At 36.9% G+C, this 19,385-nt stretch overlaps 2 protein-coding genes and 1 non-coding gene across 3 annotated transcripts; 1 reads left to right on the top strand and 2 right to left on the bottom strand.

Annotated features, from left to right (window-relative positions):
* Positions 1–2,003: 2,003 nt before the first annotated feature.
* On the bottom strand, positions 2,004–9,411 carry LOC122758944 (ras-related protein Rab-37-like). Its single transcript, XM_044013354.1, has 9 exons — positions 9,227–9,411; positions 5,024–5,134; positions 4,388–4,429; positions 4,223–4,289; positions 4,087–4,139; positions 3,944–4,009; positions 3,277–3,333; positions 3,053–3,129; positions 2,004–2,531 (listed from the first exon to the last, which is right to left on the bottom strand). The coding sequence occupies exons 1-9, from the start codon at positions 9,362–9,364 to the stop codon at positions 2,426–2,428; spliced, it is 717 nt and encodes a 238-aa protein (XP_043869289.1). The 5' UTR covers positions 9,365–9,411; the 3' UTR covers positions 2,004–2,425.
* A 2,648-nt stretch (positions 9,412–12,059) lies between these two features.
* trnai-uau lies at positions 12,060–12,153 on the top strand. Its single transcript has 2 exons — positions 12,060–12,097; positions 12,118–12,153. It is a non-coding gene; the product is annotated as a tRNA-Ile (tRNA).
* Positions 12,154–17,650: 5,497 nt separating this feature from the next.
* Positions 17,651–19,122, bottom strand: mrpl27 (mitochondrial ribosomal protein L27). The gene is made up of 4 exons (XM_044013269.1): positions 19,062–19,122; positions 18,498–18,626; positions 18,247–18,314; positions 17,651–18,157 (listed from the first exon to the last, which is right to left on the bottom strand). Exons 1-4 carry the CDS (start codon positions 19,099–19,101, stop codon positions 17,951–17,953), a joined length of 444 nt encoding a protein of 147 aa, XP_043869204.1. The 5' UTR covers positions 19,102–19,122; the 3' UTR covers positions 17,651–17,950.
* Between the last annotated feature and the right edge of the window lie 263 nt (positions 19,123–19,385).

The raw sequence follows: 19,385 nt of genomic DNA on the forward strand, positions 1-19,385 counted from the left end.
CTTATTCTTTCTGATCTGTAACACAAACTGTCCTGATATAGACAGTAACTGCTTAACCTGTTAAAATGGGCTGTTGAACAGCCCACTGTTATGTTTATCTTGTCCTCACAGTGACCTCTGACCCTGATGTGAGGAGGACAAAAAAAACTTTATTGTTAAAGGTTTGCTACCCTTTTCTACAGCGGAGGTGAGTAAGCTGTTGCTATTGTTGACCAGTTAAGCCTAGATTATGGTTTTTGAGTAATAATAATACAACCATGGGTCAAATGCAGAGAAATAATAAAGTATAAGATTTAGATTTGTCAGACGAGGTAACGCCGTCAAGTTATTGCAATAACAGCGACAGGTGACAGCGGATTTTCAAAATAAGACCATAAGCAAAGATGGAGAGAAAAACAAACACATTTTGAGCGATTTTTGAGACAAAATCAAGAAACTGTTTGAATAAATTCAACAGGTATTTTAAAAATAAATATTTTTTTCAAGCTTCTTAAATATTAATATTAAATGAAACATTTAGCTATTGTGGTAAAATTAATATCTAAGAGAATTGCAGTATTTTTTTTAATTATTTTTTATGTGAGAGTAAGTGAGAAAGAAAAACATGCAATAAGTTTATTAAGGTTAAAAACAGGAGAACAAAAAATAAATTAAAAGTATTTAAAAACTTGAGCTTTTATTTTGAAGATTGAAACAGGAAGTGGGGTTTCTACTCATTTTCTATGGATTTTTTGTAAAAAAAAACAACATATATATATATTAAAAATGAATGAATGTGCAACAGGTAATAAAGTAAAATGCGATCATTTAAAAATAATTACTTTTATTTATTTTTATGCAGCAAACGACACAAAGATCCCGACAACAAACTGTTTACAAAGTCTCAGGATGGGAAATCATTTCATATTATAATCTGTATCTGACCTGAGCACATGACAAAACAATAACAGTTATTATAAATATTGTAAAATATTGGCAGAAGAGAGGAGCGTTGCATACTGTACTCGTAAAAACCCCTTCTGTGTGACATCATCGATCATTAGTGCTTTATATTTATGTTAATTCCCAGTGGTTAAGGCAAAAGCTAAAGAATCTCAATTATAATTTGACTAAAGATAAGGAGAATAAATAAATACATAAATAATCTAAGACCAAACTTTTGACCCTGAGTTCAAATTTAGATTTTAGTGCTAAAATGAGTTTGTTCTGTGACGCAAATATGAATAATATTTAACACTGTGTGTTTATGTCGAGGCAGTGAACGCACGCACACACATACACACACACACACTTGGTACATGCGATCGCTAACATGCTACTGAAAAAAAATCATCAGGCCGATAAAAATACACATTTATACGCAGCCAATAATGCCAATAATCGACTCAGCCGTAAATACACGTGTTTCAGAGATTAAAGGTCCAGTTTGTGAGATTTTTTTTGTTAAAAAAATTGTTCTTCATAATTTACATCAGAATTGACGTGACCTCTGACTTGAATAGAAACATTGACGTATCTCAGGTTAGCCGTTGTTAGCCGTCGTTAGCTCCGCGTACGACTGATTTGCTGCGAGAAAACACTACGGAAGTGATTTTTTTACTGTTAGCATGAGTGGCAGCCATTTTGGAATCCTACGTAAAATTAGAATGTGAAGTTGCTCTAATTCACAGTTAGAGTTTAAAAATTAAATTTAAGAGGGAAGTTCCTTCAACTGGAACAGCCCTTCAAGTCGGGAATTCTGACTTCCGATTACAACTGGAACGCTTGTAGGAGAGGAAGAAGAAGAGGAAAAGGATGAGAAAGAAGAGGAAGTAGAAGAAAAGAAGAAAAAGGAAGAGGAAGAAGAGGAAGTAAGAGAGGAAGAAGTAAAAGAGGAAGTAAGGGAAGAACAGGAAAAAGAAGAATAGGAAAAGGAAGTAAAAGAAATTCAAACTCTGATTAAGAACTTTGAACAGTCGAGGGCAGCATTACACCTTTTAGTGAACTGAAGAAGAAGAATGGCTCCGCCCACATAAACCTAATGAATAAACCAACGAAGAAGAAGAAGAAGAAGGAAAGATCAGTGTTGACATCTTTTCTGGCACACAAAGGCCTCTGTAGTTCACTGAGGTTTTAGAAAAGAGAAGCGTGAACTCTGTCGTTTCACCAGCAGGTGTCACTAACCCTCACACACTGGACCTTTAACAAGAAGAAAACTGGACGAACAATCACACGGTCACGAGTTTCTGCAGCTGCGTCGCAACGTTTTCGTCAACATCAGAACAAGTTTTTATAAAACAAGACAAACTTTTTCATTTTAATCCTCAACACAGTGTTTGGTTCCGTCTCATTCTGTCGCACGATGTTTGCAGCAAAGTCGGGGAGAAACTCCGGAGAGCAGCGCCCCCTGTTGGCTTTCATCAGCAGTGCATGTTAGGGCTCGTTTTTAAAAGTAGCTGCAGCAGCTCGACTTCTCCTTCCGTGCTTCGATGTACTCGTGGATCTGGAACTTGGGTTCACTGGGATGTCGCACAGATCGGTGTTTTAGTTCTCTGAGGAAACAGAAGCAGACGTTCAATACTTTTAAAAATCAAATAAAAACCTGTGAAAACATAAAAAACCCACTGAAATAAGGAATAAATTGTCATTTTTTAGGGGCATAAGCATCTTAAGTGTGCATAAAAAGCATGTATTTACACTTTTACTTGTGTAAAAATCTACTCTGTTGAAGGGAAAATTCAATTATACACGTAAATTATATGTTATGTCTAAATGGTTTGAGTCATTTCCTGTTTTTACCATATTATTCTGGGTTCTTCAGTGTCTTTTTTCCGGTCCCTAACTCTTGCAAAAATATGTTTATTATTATATGTTTATTATTACACAATATTCAGTCTTTGAAACCACAGTTGTATGTATAATTCAAAGGATTTGTGTTAAATTGCTTGATCTTTCTATTATTTTTCTTTGTTGGCAGAAAAAGAGAAGAATTAGCGAGAAATAAATGATTGTACTTTATTGAAAATACATTTTTACAGTGCATTGTGTGTGTGTGTGTGTGTGTGTGTCATACTTAGACACAGCAGTGAAGGCCAGCTCGACATTAACTCCAGTCATCGCACTCGTCTCCATGAAAGGAACAGAATATTCCTGAAAACATGAAAACAAACAAACATTTACTAATAGAGAGTTAACCAGTTAGTTAAAAGTTACACTGAAATCAGGTGATTGAATGAGTGAGTGAGTGAGTGAATGAATGAATGGATGAATGAGTGAATGAGTGAATGAGTGACTCACTCTGGCCAGCCTCTCTCCTTCATCTCTCCTGATCGCTCGCTCACTGCTCATGTCGGCCTGACGAGAGATAAAAGTGGTAGATCGTTCCATGTATTTTATTTATAAACAATAAAAGCATTAAATTAGCACCATAAGAGTCACTTTAACTTAAGGAAAAATTTGAACTGATCTTTAAATGTTAAATTCTACGGAAGAGGATAAGGGTCACATTTTTCTTTTTTTTTTAAACAAAATAATAAAAAACTCACTTATAGAGAAAACTCAGAAAAAATGTAATTATTTTTTTACTTTAATCTCAGAATTTTGACATTTTTGAGTTCTGACTTTTTCCCTAAGAATTTACAAAAAATCTTTCTCTTAGTATTAAAAAAAATCTGACTTTTTTCTTTAAAAGTTTGAAAATAAATCTGAAATTTCCTGACTTTTATGAATTGTATGAGTTTTTTTTGGATTTGAATCAAAATGTATGCAGAGAAATAAAATAATTCTGACTCAATAAAAGAATTCCTCAGAATTCATTATTTTTTCCCCTAAAAAACAAAATAAAACAGCCTCCCTCTTCTCTCCTGTTATAATAAGCGAAGAAAAACACACAGTTCTTTGGTATTTAGTGAAGTTTCCTCTTTCTTCAGTTCTCCCTCTCTCTCTCTCTCTCTCTCTCTCTCACCTTGTTGCCCAGCAACATGATGACCACATCGCTCTGTGCATACTCATGGATCTCTGTTAACCAGGCCTGAAAACACAGAAACATACACATGTGTTAAATAAGAACTGAAACAAAGAGAAAGGAGTCACTGATGTCAGACTCACTCTGATGTTGTCAAAGCTTGATTTGCTGGTGATGTCATAGAGGAGGAGCAAAGCTGTACACACAGAAACACAACTTTGACCTTAAAGCTGTAAATATCTACAGTTTGAGTGTAACATGGAGGTTTCCTGTGGTTACCGTGAGCGTCTCTGTAATACGCATGTGTCACACTTCTGAAGCGCTCCTGTCCGGCCGTATCCCAGATCTGAAACAGGAAGGAAATGTGTCCCGGTGTCACATGACTAACTTTAACTTTTTGTCACAACGGCACAAATGTTTGTGTCCATGAGAAGAGAAGCTGACCTGGAGTTTGACCTTCACGTTGTCCACGTTCACAACTTTGTTCTGAGAAGCAGAAAGAAAAAGAAAAGAGAAGCTTTTCAGTCTAGAGAAAACATTGAGATCTATGTATATATATCTATACATATCTATATATACTGTATATAAATACATAGGGAATATAATAGATTTTGATTCAACTGCACTACTTCATAACCGCCACACGGTGGCGTTTATTAAAAGAATAAAGGGCAACATAATAGATACTGGATTAGTCAGATCCCAACAATCCCAAAAAGCATATATATATGTATATACATATATATATATATATATATATGTATAGCTAAAAAATATATTCATTTTGGGCTTTTGGGAGAACGTGTATATATGTACAGTATATGTATGTATATAAAAAGCATATGTACATGTATATATAATTATATACTTATACACATACTGTGTATATCTATATACATGTGTGCACACTATGCACAGTATATATGTATATGTATATATATAAAAACATATATATATATATATATATAGAGAGAGAGAGGGTCCAGCAGGGGGCGTGCATGTAGTCAGTCAGTAGTCATACTCCCACTCCCCCCCGAAAACACCCTGAACTGTCCCTTTAATGCAGAGACGTAAACTCACTGTGAATCCGATGCCGACTGTAGCAGAGAACGAGCCGGGGATGAACTTTCCCTGATCAAACTGCACCAGCAGAGAGGTTTTTCCCACGCCGCTGTCCCCGACCAGGATCGTCTGCACACACACACACACACACACACACACACACGCACACACACACACACACACCATTTATTTGTCATACTAAGAATCCACTGATCAGTTTCTCCTTCTAAAAGAGTTACATAGTGGACCTTTAAGAAGGCAGAGAGTGACGTGTGTGTGTGCGTCTCACCTCAGTGGGAGGACAGTGCGTGTGTGTGTGTGTGTGTGTTGTGGAGGTTTTTTTTTTTACTTTTCCAAGTGGGCAACAAATGACAGACAGTCCTGTGTCTGCTGCTGACTCACTGTCAATGTCGCCTTTCATTGATTTGATTGTTGTGAAGGTTATCGCTCGCTTAGTCAGTGAGTCACACTGTGACTGTGCTGCACTGCCAACCACTTTCTGTTATATATATATTTATATATATATATATGTGTGTGTGTGTGTGTGTGTGTGTGTGCCTCATGGAAACAGGAGGGCTCTTCATGACGCAGACGCTGACACATAAGTGAATATTATAAAAGTGAGTGAGACAGTTGAGCCAGTTTCAAGGTTGACTCAGATTTCAGTTATGATAGAACTTGACTTGAACTAAAGTCACTAAACAAACACTCTTTCTTTCTTTCTTTTTATAATATATAAATGTTGTGTGTCACTTGCACCAAGTGTGTGATTGTATGACACTACCACGTATGACCACACTTGTTTCACATAACAGACAGAAATTCTGTGTTTTTAGTGAACATTTGAAAAACAAGAATCTTTAACTTAAAAAGTGCTACACATGCGTAGCCTAAATGCTACTTATTACATAAATAATGTAGTATTTTAAAGGCCCTGGAAATTCTCCTAGGTTGATTAAGTATTTTGCTATTACACCATGGAGCAAAAATTAATAGTAAAAATCTGCTAATGACAGAGCCGCTAATGTTAGTTTACTCTCCAGTTGCGTAGTGTAGCACATATGCTATCAGCTGTTTTTAACATAACCAAACTATATTTAAACAAATTAACTAAGGCTTTAGTAATGATGCTAGGTTAGTAAGACAGTTAGCTTGGTTGGAGATGCTAACATTTACAACTATCTTCACACTAAAAGACGAAATAATTTAAATGTTGTTATTTTGTTTGCTTTTTTTGACCTAATCAAATGCTACAGTGCTGCTACAGCTAAACCAAATTTATTAGAGTGGGACAGAGCTAGCTAATGATAGCTTACTCTCCAGTTGTGTTCAGAATTTCACACAGTGTAGCATATATATGCTATTAGCTATTTATTTATTTTTTAACATAGCCTAACTAAAATTGAGGCCTCAGAAATGATGCTAGGTTAGTGAGATAGTTAGCTCGGTTGGAGATGCTAACATTTACAACTGTCTTCACTCCATTCCAAACGATACAATAACTTAAAGTGTTCATTTTTGGTTTTGTAAAGACTTAATAATATGCTACAGTGGTATGCTCACATTAGCAAGTGCACAATCCCCCCACTGGAGCAATAATCCCACCAATAATCCAACATATTACAAAGCAGCAGCAGCAGCATCAGCAGCCACATTAGTGTTTATAATTCTGTGACTTAATGGAATCAGTTTCCTGTTTACTGGACATTGTGTGTGTGTGTGTGTGTGTAGAATTCCACGCGTGTACACGTGATACCGATCAGCGTCTGTGTGTGGTGGGCGAGCCCCCCTCGGGGGTGGGGGGGGGGGTTTTTTAGGATGACGCTGTTTCCATGGTAACGGAGGTTACAGTCATCCTGTGTCATAAAAAACCTCCCACTGAAGCCTGAAGGCAATTAAGAGAGAAACACAGAAGATGTTTGTGTTTGTGTGTAAAAGAACAAATAACAGTAAGATTTTAATCCACATCAGGATTTAATCCCCTCTTTAATCCACTGTATGTACCTGTTTAATCCTGGAGAATATAAAGTCACACATGGTTTGGTTTATTTCAGTTTTTTTATTCTAAAGTAACGATGAGGCTGTTCATGAATTATGCAAACACATGAATCATAAATTCAAATATAAGCGAAACCCAGTGTTTATTTACTCAAACATATGATTATATATGGAAATAAATTACGCTGAATAAGAACAAATTTATGACATCTACTCTCAGAAATATGCAATTTTTGGAATTTTATTGAAACATTACTCACTATTTACACCATTTTTGTGCATTTTAATGTAAATTTTAATAAATTTTTGTGACAGCATGCATCATAAAAAAATTTACATTTTTAATCTTAATGAGTTTTAATCCTGGTTGAACCAAGTTTCAATGAAATTAAAGTAAAACTATTTTAATAAAAGGGAGGTTTTAAATCATTTTGAAACAAAAAAACCCAAAAGATAATTTATGTTAACTTTTTTTTGTGCAAATGTTTACATATTTGGAATAAACAAATGTAAATCATTTCCAAAGAATATTATGTTTAATTTATTACATTTTGGTTTTATAATTATAGTTTAAATTCCTAATTTAAATACCTAATTATTAGGTTTATTTTAGGGACTTTTTTTTACCTGAAAAAGACTTAATTTCTGTGTAATAAACAAGAATAACTGACTTAATTGTTCATGTTACTATCATGTTACATTAAATGGTCATTTGAGTGTGTGTGTGTGTGCGTGTGTGTGTGTTATTGATCTGCCGTTGTTTCAGATGCATTAACAGATCAATAAAACCCAGGAAACCAAGGAGTTTTAAACGATGTAAAAACGCCGCAGACGTGGTTTTAGTTCAGTGTTTTTTGTTTTGTTTTTTTAACCAAAACAACAATCTGTATAACATTAAAAACATCTTCAGAGCTGAGGTTCATCGTCGTTATTAATATTCATGGTTTCATCTCTTTACCGTTTCTCAGAAACTTTATTGATCTGCGAAGCTTTGACGTCGTTAATGGGAAACGAGAGGTTTGAGGTCAAGAAAAAACAACGAGCAGATGTTTCAGAAGTGAAATAACTATCTACTCCGCCCACTGCCAGTGAAGGGGGCGTGGCCTGGTGGTGAAATCTGAGAAAAGCCAATAGTAAAATTTGAATGCAGTAGCAGGTGTTTGGCCAGAGAGGGCAGGAGATTCACTGATTTTTTTTTTGATCATTTTAATACGATAAAAACAGTAGTTTAGATGTTTGGTTAGATTTTAAATTAATCAAGGCTTTTTATTTGAAAAGCACTCTTCCTACAGGAAGTCATCTTAGGTGCTGAACAAGGACGTTATTTACATTAACTGTGACAAAATGTGAAAGAAATGAATGTAAAATTTAAGAAAAATTCATAACTCTTTGTTATAGAGCAATAATTAGTAGTTTTTTTATTTTTAGTTGTAAAATAATTTCCAATTTTTAAATTTAAAACAGTGAAATGATCATTTCACTGTATAAATGTTTTTCTTTTTTTGGTAAATATCCTAATGGTGAAATTTGACCTGTGACTTTGTCGAAGTGCAAAAATAAATAAAAAATGTTAATTGAAAAATTTAATTTTGTATCTCTAGAAAAAATAACCAAATTTCTGGCTAAAATAAGATTTTTTAAAAGAAAATCTTATTTTTTATTATTAAATCAAATTTGATCTGTCACTTTTATAATGTACAAAGATTTTTTTCATTCACATTTTTGCTAAATTTAAGAAAAATTACAGACTAAAGCAAGAAAATGTTCTAATTTCAAAATGGTCAAATTTGACCTGGAGCTTTTTCTATATGCAATCTATATTTTTTTTCATTTGTATTTGCAGTTTGATTTAATCACATGTGTGTGAAAGAGTGAATAAATTCTACAACTTCTAACAAAAACTCTTTTCTTTTAAATGTTCATTAAATAGTTACATATCTTCAATATAAAATAAAAGAAGAAGAAGAAGCGTTTCCATGGAGACATGTTTGGATGCCATCACTGTACTTTATTTATTTATTATTATTATTTTAAGAATAGAGGTGTTTTTATTTCTTTGTATAGAATAAAATGATGTTAAAAAATGTTGGTTACTTTGTATTATTTGTAAGTTTTCAGCACCACGGACAGCGCCTCCGTGGAAAACTCTGGTTTACACGTTTTTAAACCAACGCGTTTATTTATTTATTTATTTATTTAATATTAATAATATTTTTGCTTTACCTTGTGAACTAAATCCTCGTCGTAAGTCTGCGGAGCTGAGGGCGGAGTTCTGTCCTGGTCCTCGCGCTCGGGCTGAATCTCGGGATAATCCGTGGTGTAGTGAGTGGAGATCGGCTCCATGGACTCCATGCGCTCCATCCTCGCGCTCCTCTCTCACTCACTCACTCCTTACTCCTCCTCCTTCTTCTTCTTCTTCTGCTGCTGCTCGAGCGCTTTTACAACAGAGACACACTGATGATGATGATGGTGGTTATGAAGAGGAGGAGGAGAGGCTCTCTTCTGCTTCTTCTTCTTCTTCTTCTCCTTCTTCACTGAACATTAAAAAACACGTCGTGATTGAACCGCGTCACTGTTTCTGAGGAGGAAAGTGATGAAGATGGTGAAGAGGAGGAGGAAGATGAGGAAGAGGAGGAGACTCTGTCATTCATGTGAACATGTGAACTCCCTCAGGGTGACTGTGTGTGTGTGCGTGTGCGCGCGCGCGCGTGAGAATGGGAGGATGAATGAGGACAGAAGGCTGATGATGATGATGATGATGATGATGCATTCATGTACGAATATAAACACTGTATTTTCTCTCATTTACACTAATCGTCATGTTCTCAATAGAAATATCCCACTTTAAATAAAACAAATATTATTGTTAATGATAATAAATTAAAAATAAAATTAGTATCAGGGCCACATGTGAAAAAAAGGTCACATTTTTCCATAAAAAATATTGAAGAAAGTAATTTGGAGAAAAAAGTCTGATTTCTGTCTTTAATCTCAAAATTCACGTGTTCACCTTTTAATCCTCCTCCAAGGTCTTTTTTTGTTTTGTTTTAAATAAACAAAACAAATCACAATTGTGAGTTAAATTTGAAGATTCTGAGTAAAAGTTACGGAAATTTTGTAAAAAATTCTGACTGATTACAAAAATTAGCTTTGATTAAAAAAATGAATAAACAATTCATGTGTTCACCCTTTAATCCTCCTCCAAAGTCTGTATTTGTTTTTGTTTGAAATGAAATAAAATAAAATCAGGGAACATTTTACAAAAAAAAGTTGATTTATTTATATTTTAACAATATAGATTTTTAGCTGCCAGTTTAAATTCAGCTGCTTCTCCTCTATCGTCCACTGGAGGCCGCACAAACCTCAGCTTTTCACTTTTCTTTCCTCTTTTATTTTGAAGGGACTTCTGAACTCTCTCTTTTGACCTGGTGTTAATGTTTCTCTCTCTCTCTCTCCCTCTCTCTCTGTGTTGTGTTTTTTCTTTCTCTCACTCAGAAACAAAGGAGTTGTGATTTTTTTCTCTTCAAAAATGAGTGAAAACCTGCGTTTTTTCCTCAATTTTTTACAACTTTAACGTCTTTTTTATTGTTTTGTTTGTTTTTTTCTGGACTCTGATGTTGAGAGAATCTGCAGCGATGGCTCCGGAGCTGTTCACTGTCATCGTTGCCTCAGGTAAAAACAAAATTAAAACTGTTTTAGCACCTATTATTTTTTTAAAACAAAGAAAATCTCCTGAATGTGTTTTTAAAAGAAACAAAAAGGCAGGTTTTTGTTCTTATTTGACTGACGAGCGTCTGTTGAACACTGTTAAACTATTGTTTATATCATATTATTGTATGTATTCTTACATATACATCATTTTTCTGTATGTTTGTACATAAGAATTATGATGGTAAAACATTTGAATTATGTGATTTAATTTCCTATATTTTATTATTTTAAAAGCTGTTTAATCCCATTTTTTTTAAAAATCTAATACTTAAATATACTTTACTACAGTGTTTTGTCGTATAATAAATAAAAAAAATAAAAAACAAAAACTTTTCTTTTTCCTGAAGTGGCTCAACCAAGTTATTTTCAAAATAAATGTCTTCAACCAACAGAACTGTAATAATAGACACATGTAATCTCCTAAAAATATGGTTTATTCGACACAGTATCAGTAGCATAATGTGTTAATCTCTGTATAATCCCAATACAATGTCAAATTTTATATGTAAAAAAAAATCTGTATTTTGTGCTTTAACACATTAGATAATTATTAAAGCTCCAGTATGTAACTGACTAATGTTTCACAGAACTGGGGTTATTTCCTTAACCTTTTCTCTTTTAAACTTTAGGTTAGCCTCGCTTATGTTTCAGAGAACCAGGGTTATTTCTTTTACCTAAAGTTCTCTTTAGGTTAGCATTAGGTTAGCCTCGCTTGTGTTTCAGAGAACCAGAGGTAAATTACTTAACCTAAAGTTTGCTGCCGTCTTGCGTTATTAGCGTCATTACTCTGTGTCTCCACAGACACAGAGGAACACACTTACAATAAAACTCACATATTACAGCTTTAACTGTGCAAGTGTTTTTTTTAATAAAGAATAGTTCACGTCGTCATCTCATCTGTGTTCTTTGTCATGTAACGTTCGCAGTGACATGAACTGCGTTGTTGTTTTTCTTCGTCGTCAGTGTCGTGCGTGGCGTTCTGTCTGCTGGTCGTGATGCTGGTGGTGGTTCTGTACCGCAAAGATCCGCTCTGCTGCAGATTCACAGAGCAACGACGTCGCACAGTAAGTCATCAATAACTCAATCGATCGATCACAACTAACGCTCTGTACGCGCTGACGTTCAAATACTGTGCGGAAATGATTACGATCAACATTAAATTTGCGTTTTTTAGCAACGATCTTTGAGTCTTAAACAACACGTTTCACCTGCGCAACACTCGATATTTATCGTAATTCTTTTTACGAGTAGTTTCTAACAGCTCACTTCCACTTAACTCCTTCAGATAAATCACGTAAAGCATCTTTTTTGTCCAATAATAGAGAGGAGCGAAGAGCAAAAACAGGCTCCAGTGGCGCAATCGGTCAGCGCGCGGTACTTATAAGACAGTAACCTGCAGAGTGATGCCGAGGTTGTGAGTTCGAGCCTCACCTGGAGCAAGAACAGCTTTAGTTTGTTGCTAGAAATAAATTCATATAAATGAGAATTTAATTGCGAAAGTGTCGCAGTATGTCAGCTGACATTGGCACGGCACCCTCTGCGACCCTGCATCCTATGGAGGATACAGCCCTGGAAAATGGAGGGATGGGTAATTTAACAGTTTGTTTATATAATCTACCACAAAATATTAGAAACAACATCACTCAGAGAACAGAACTCTGCCAACGATCGTCACAAACGCGATGTCTGACCAAGCCAACAATGTCGAAGTGTAGATCCTAATATTTCATCTTTAAAAATGGCTGCTGTGAAAAAAAAACTGTTTATTTTTACTTCATTGGAAGATTGTTAGTAACACGAGACCAGAATTGCAATCTTTACATTCAAAATGCCAAACTTCACAGTATTTGAGACAAACTGGACTCTCCACATTCAGTTAGTACCAAAACTTAGTTTATTTATCGTATGAAAACATGGAGATCCAAAATGGTCGCCTCATCAGCTCATCCTGTTTATGAATTAATGATAAAATTAATTAAAAATAACAATTCATACCATGGGAGGGGATTAAAATAAGATTGTTTTTATCTTCCATTCCTGCTAAAATAAAAACAGTCAACCTTTAAAACGTTGGGATTGACACGTGTTGACCTCTGACCTCTCTGCTGCTGTAACAAGTGAATTTTCCCACCACTATGACGTCAGTTAAGTCTAAACTCATCTAATATCTTTCAGCTGAAGTGGAATTTTAAACAAACTTTGCTTTATTTGTATTTGACAAAGTCAGAGACTGGAAGCTGTGAATCTGAACTCCAGCGTCGTTACAGACTCCGACACTGATTAACTAAGATATCTTGTTTATTTACGTGCTGTTATTGCGATGTGTCGGCGTTCTCTGGAGCAGAATGACGGGTCATTTGAAGAAGAGTTGAAGATTTATTCTGCGGACTTAAAGTGACAGTGACGCTTGAAACCAGTGCAGAAGTGTTTCCTGCCAACATGGTGTCATGTGACGACCAGAGCCTTAAACACATGTTTAAAAAGAGATGTGTCGCAGTATTGTGAGTGTGTGTGTGTGTGTGTGGCTGTTTTATCAATCTGAACTGAAACTGTTAACGATATATAAAAAATAACATCCCAAAATGAATCGTATTCCCGATGTTTGTGTTTGAGGACGATCCTCCGCATTATCACAGCAGACACACGCTGATGTTTCCAGACCAGGACGAGAGCGGAGCTGCTGCCAACCCGGCTGCCGTCGGACCGCAGGTGAGAGGAACCGGGAAAGAGATGGACAGCAACACCTGGTGGCTGACGTCGCTGGCGCAACCAAAGCGGCGCCATATTGGCAGGAAGGTTTATATTCATACGGATAATATAAACCATGTAAACCAGACAATATGTCAGAAAACTGGTCTGTTTTGATACAAAGTGAAGACGTAGTGAGTCAGGATGACGAAAGAGATGCTAATTAACTGCAATATCTTTATTTGTTACGTGCTTTTATTGCGATGCATTGGCATTCTCTGGAATAGAATGAGGGAAAATTGAAGATATGGTCTGAAATAATATTTCCATACTCTTGAAAAGCACCAGGGGGCAGTACAACGATCAGCTATATTCAGTCTGTCAGGTTCTGTGATGTATTCTGCAATTTAAAGTGACAGTGAACTCTTAAAAGCTTGAAACGAGCACTGATAACATTCAATTTGCCAGAAGGTTTTCCTGCCAACATGGCGGCGCAAGCAAACTCTAGCTCTGTACATTTGTCTAAAATGAGATATATCGCAGTTTTATGAGTTTGTTTGTGTGTGTGTGTGTGTTTAGCTTCCTGGAAGGCTGTTCATCATCGGGAAGCCAAATCACTACCACATGGAGGGAATCGTGCCGAGGCTGCCGTCCTACGAGAGCGTCCGCAGGAAGGACCGGCAGAGACAGATCCACAGCATGATCGCAGAGCGCTTCGGCCTCAATGGCCGCTGTGACGAGGTGAGCGGACGCACACCTCGTTTTTTTTTGTTTAATATCACTTCTGTTTCTCCATTTGTTTCTCGGTAAATCTGTCAACCACAGACATGACGTTGCTACAATGTTTGCGCAAGTAAAACACCACGACGAGCACCGCTATCGAATGCTACTGCTAACAATGTGCTAAGATACATTTGCGTCAATGTTTCCTGGACTAAGCAATGTTTGCTGCTATTGAGCTAGCTAATCACTTTCAGGTTCCTAGCTACAGCCTTTGTAGCTACTAGTTTCTGTATATTCTACAACAACCGAGCCAGCTAGCTAGCTGCACGTTAAAGCGGAAACAACACTCGTAATTCCGTCTTTCTTTGAAAGAAGGATGCCGCAGTAAAGAAAAGTTTTGTTCACAACAGTGCGCTAACCCTAACGTTCATGCAAATTGTTGCTAATCATAGATAGCTATTTCTGCTGTGTCCTAATGAGAGCTAACTCAGACATTATTCATGACAAAGGGAGCTCTCAGAAGAAGAGCGGCAAATTGTCCGGAGCAACAGAATTCATGAGCGATTTCTTCTTCTTCTTTGATGGTTTTGATGTTTAACGGCAGCTTGTATCCATAATGTTGCATGACTACCACCTTCTGGAATTAGAAAACTCTTCCAGCAGTCAGCCTCATCCTGGCTAGCGTGACGATTAGCCTCAAAGATACGACTAATTCTAACGACACGCATCATAATTATCTTTTTTTCAGCCTCCACCATCGTATGAAGAAACTCTCCGTCACTCTCTGCAGTCTGTCGACGTCCACGTGTCTTCACGCTCCCAGGACGAGTCGTTAAACCTCAGTTAGGCCTCAGACTTTGCGGCTTCCTCATCCTCCTCCTCCTCCTGCTCGGCACAAAAACGCCAGGTTTTCTTTTTCACGACTTCTTCTGCCAAGTCACAGCGTGAGGACGGGTTTGTACAGCCAAGAGGACGACGCCAACCGGGGACAAGGAGAAGAGCATCCCCGGAAGAGAGAAGCCAGCTCTGTAGATCTTTGTGCTTCTGCCAAAAAGGTATTTCATGATTCAAGCTGCTCAGTTTTCCCTGAGGGTGAGATTTCTTCAGCCCTCTAAAACCTCACAATCCCATCACAACAGTGTTTGTTATGACGTAAATAACAACAAATCCAGCCATGAAACATCTCGTTAATGTTGCCTGTAACTTTGTTTTTGAAGGAAAAACCACTTTATACAACATTTCTTAGCAGAACAGAGAGTAGCTTTTTTAGAGAGTAATTGAAATTTAAAGCTCAGCTTAAGTTTACAATATCTTCAGAACACGTTTACCGCTTTATCTCACGGTGTTTTTCCTGAAGTTTAAAAATTGCGCGCTCTCCCACACCAAACCCCATAGAGAAAACCAGGGTTTACAGCTCGCGTGTACACAGGAGCTGCTGGTCTACTGCTGCCTCGTGTGGTCACTTTGCGTCACTGAGGTAAATCAGAACAAAGAATTTCAAATGCCGAATTGCCAAAATAACGCATTTTATCTTCCTGACGGAGGCATCAGTGAATCAACAACTCTTGTGTGCTGTGATGTTAAAATCGTTGATTTTCTCTATGGGGTTTGGTGCAGCGAGTGAGTAGCTTCACAAACTATCAGAAAAGGTTGTTTCACAGTGGGATTAAGCAGTGAGCATATTCTTCACACATTGCAGACTCAGGCTGGTATAGATATTGTCAGATAAGCCTTTTGTTAAGAGTCCCCACGTCACAAAAAAACCCTCAAGTATTTGTGGATTCTTTGGTCTGTTGACCTAAATTAATTAGCCGGTGACTCTGTGTGTTTGTGTGCGTGTGAGGCAAAGTTCAACAGTTCAAGGTTACTGTTTAACTCAGATCAAACACTAACCCCGGCGTCGTGAGCAGAGACGAGTGAACCGCACTGAGACCCAAAAAAAAAGACACATTTCACGCCACAAACCCAGAGGCCGGTGACTCATTCAAGAAGAGAGAAAACACTCAACGATGGAGTGCTCGCTCGCTGCTGCTGCTGCTGCTGCTGCTGCTGCTGCTGCTGTTTTATCTCAGCAGCGAACACCGTGACCCGCACACATCGCATTCATTTCACAAGATTACGAAAAACTCCTCACATCCATCATCCGTGCTGTGCTTCAGGAGAAGAAGTGTTTCCACTCGCAGACTTGTGGTGTACCAGGCGTTACCCACACTCCCTGTGCTCTGCATACCAGCAGACACACACACTCACACACTCACACATGTTTGTCTTCGTAATCTCTTTAAAGGAATGTTAACAAAACAATCTGATTGATACAGATTAGATCACACGGTCAAAGTAAAAGCTCATCATCGCAGATTACACCTTTAAAATGTCGTCAACGCCAACGGACTTTTACTTTGTTCTGTTCAAATCAATTAAATTAAGGAAAAAAGAACAAGTTTGGCAATCAATCAAGCTGCATATCGAGCATTTACTGACCTCTGGTGGTCACTTTTGTTATTGCACCTTTTTTTAAAGAATTAATCAGAAAGTTTTTGGAAGAAACTGCGAAATATTTGTGACACAACTGCAGTTAAAAGTGTTGTAAGAAGAAGAAAAGATTGTGTGATGTTTACATGAATGAAATCCTTAATTTCCCTTCAGTCTTTTTCTCCTTTTATATTAATAATAATTAATATGTATCTAGGATGAAATCTTACGCTGACATCTTGTGGTCAAATGCTGGCGTTGCAGTTTTCTCAGAGTGGAACATGAAAATATAAGGTTTTATTCTTTAAAAAACAACTTTTGTCATTGTTTTTGTGAATCTAAATAATGTGCAGTGTGGTTATGTTCTCACATTATGTTGTTTTTTTGATTTTATAGATAAACAAACTTGTGTGGGTGAGAAATTACAATTTTTATACAACTTTTTGACAAATTTAAGTTATACTATTAAACTGTAAAAAGTTAAAAAACCTGATTGTTATCATGAAAAGTTGATTTCGCGATATAACCCCCCCAAAATCTTAGATCCTTTATATTGTTATTATTACATCAAACACACAGGGATTAGATGTGATGCGGTGACATCTTGTGGTCAAATGATTGTATTACATACAATCAATTTGAAGCCAGTTCACAACTGGCTTCAAAATGTGTTATTAGTTTATGAAACTGGAAGTGATTCTACAAAATTATATTTTCTTGCTAATCAACTCAATTTTAATTATTTTATACAGATATGAATTTTTTATGGTGCAAAGTTTTGTATTTTCTTCCAATGTTTTCCAACTAGATTTTGGAAGTTTTTGAATTTTTCACACTGATCATAAACCAAAACATAACAACTTAATACAGAAATAATAATCTTATGGAATATTTATCATGATTCCATTACGAAAATTGACATTTCCGCATTATTTCAGTGACTTTACGCCTCTCCTGTCTTATTTACATGTAATAAAATGTCTTTTCTAATTTTTTTTTCCATCTTTTCTTTCAACACTGACTGATTTGACAAAAATATTCCTACAGACACAATTACACATAAAAACTTTATTTTCAATACAGTGAATTGAATTTAATCAGTAAGTAACGACTGTGATGACTCAGCACATGTTCTTTAAGGTTTTTCATGTCCAGAGAGTGTATGAAGCGTCTTAATAATGGCACAAATGATGTTTCGGGGAAAGTGAGGAGAAGGTGGAGCCTCCTGGTGGACGTGAGCGTCATTATTTTTTGTTTTTTACTGACAGACCGAACCTCATGCTGTCAAAGTCCCTCCAGGATCCACGTGATGTTCCGTGATCGACATAAATAGTGTCCTAGCCGAGTCCACGTTCACACCATGTCCACCAGTTTAAATTTGCCCTCCTGTTTGAGCGGCACGACGTTGATGAAGGTTTTGTAGAGCAGAGCTACTTTGGGCAGTCTGGTGATGACACGCGTCGACTTTTGGCTGCGTGGCGCTGGGACGAAAATCTCCTTCGTGAACCTGACTTGTCCGTCCTCCAGAGCAAACAGAGTCTTGTTGGTTCCCATCCCCACCTGCAGGACAGAAGAGCGGAGGGGAAATGTCTGAATATCTGGATGATTTAAAAGTCTGAGTTTCACAGATTCTGACCCTGTTTACTTACGTGAGCTCCTGGGTGATACCTCATCGCCCCCTGTGTTGCCAGGATGTTACCAGCGTGGACGAAGTTACCTTAGAAACAGATCAAAAGTGAAGTTCAATGAACAAAAGTGCTACTTGAGAGAATAATCTACAGATAATAGTTAGCGCAGCCCAAATCAGACTCTATGAAAACCTCTATTTACCAGATGAGTCATTACTGTACTTCAATGTGTATGTATACATTAACTGTAGAAAGAACACAAATTCCTTTACCATCCTGTTTCTTGAAGCCGTATCTGCGACCAGGACTATTTCCACCCAAGTTCTTGGAGCTGCCACCGGCCTTCTTTGACGCAAACCTCACAGAGTCCAGGAGGAAGGACTGGTGAGGAGCCAGCAGACCTGAGAGCAGCAAGAGGAAATTCATGAAAAATCACAGAAACATCCATATTCAGCCCTTAAACAAAACCCCATTACACAAACCAGTGAGTTAAATGAGTTTTATTCATTTGATGTGATGTGAAAAAGCCTAAGTAGGTGGGATTTAGTACAATACGTGTCCCAAATAGGACATGACAATTCGGCAATGATGTTTTCTGATGTTATTGCACAGAGGTTAAAAATTAGACGCTAAAGTCAAACCAAATCCGCTAGACGTCACTGGCATGTGTATGACATTAGATGCTATGGGAGTTAGTTCAAGTCGCCGGTAATAACGTAAATAAAAGGTGTGTTTGCCGGGCAGCTAAAATAATAAAACAAATATATAGTTTACATTACCTAAGTCTCTGTACGTACAGCAGTAAATACATTACGTTAAATAACGAGAAATAATACCTGCTCGGGACTTCAGCATCAAGGACGCTAGCGCTGCCATTTTGAGCGGAAATTACTTCCACGAGAGTGACTGCGTCATATCCGGATATGTTTGTTAGCTTCAGGGTCCTCAAGGAAGGTGACGAGTATTCGTTCATAATTTGCGTCTAAATGCTCCCAAAAAGTAACAATTCCGGCATTTTAATCAATTCAAAAATAATCACAAACACAAAAACGATGAAACTAGGATATGTACTGTTCACGCTTTACAATTTGTTGCGGCGGACTTAAACCTAAACCGTTTTCACTGTGGTTTTATCATTTCAGTGCAATCGAATTTCAGAA

Source organism: Solea senegalensis, linkage group LG18 (assembly GCF_019176455.1).
Source record: "Solea senegalensis isolate Sse05_10M linkage group LG18, IFAPA_SoseM_1, whole genome shotgun sequence".
NCBI classification, from domain to species: domain Eukaryota; kingdom Metazoa; phylum Chordata; class Actinopteri; order Pleuronectiformes; family Soleidae; genus Solea; species Solea senegalensis.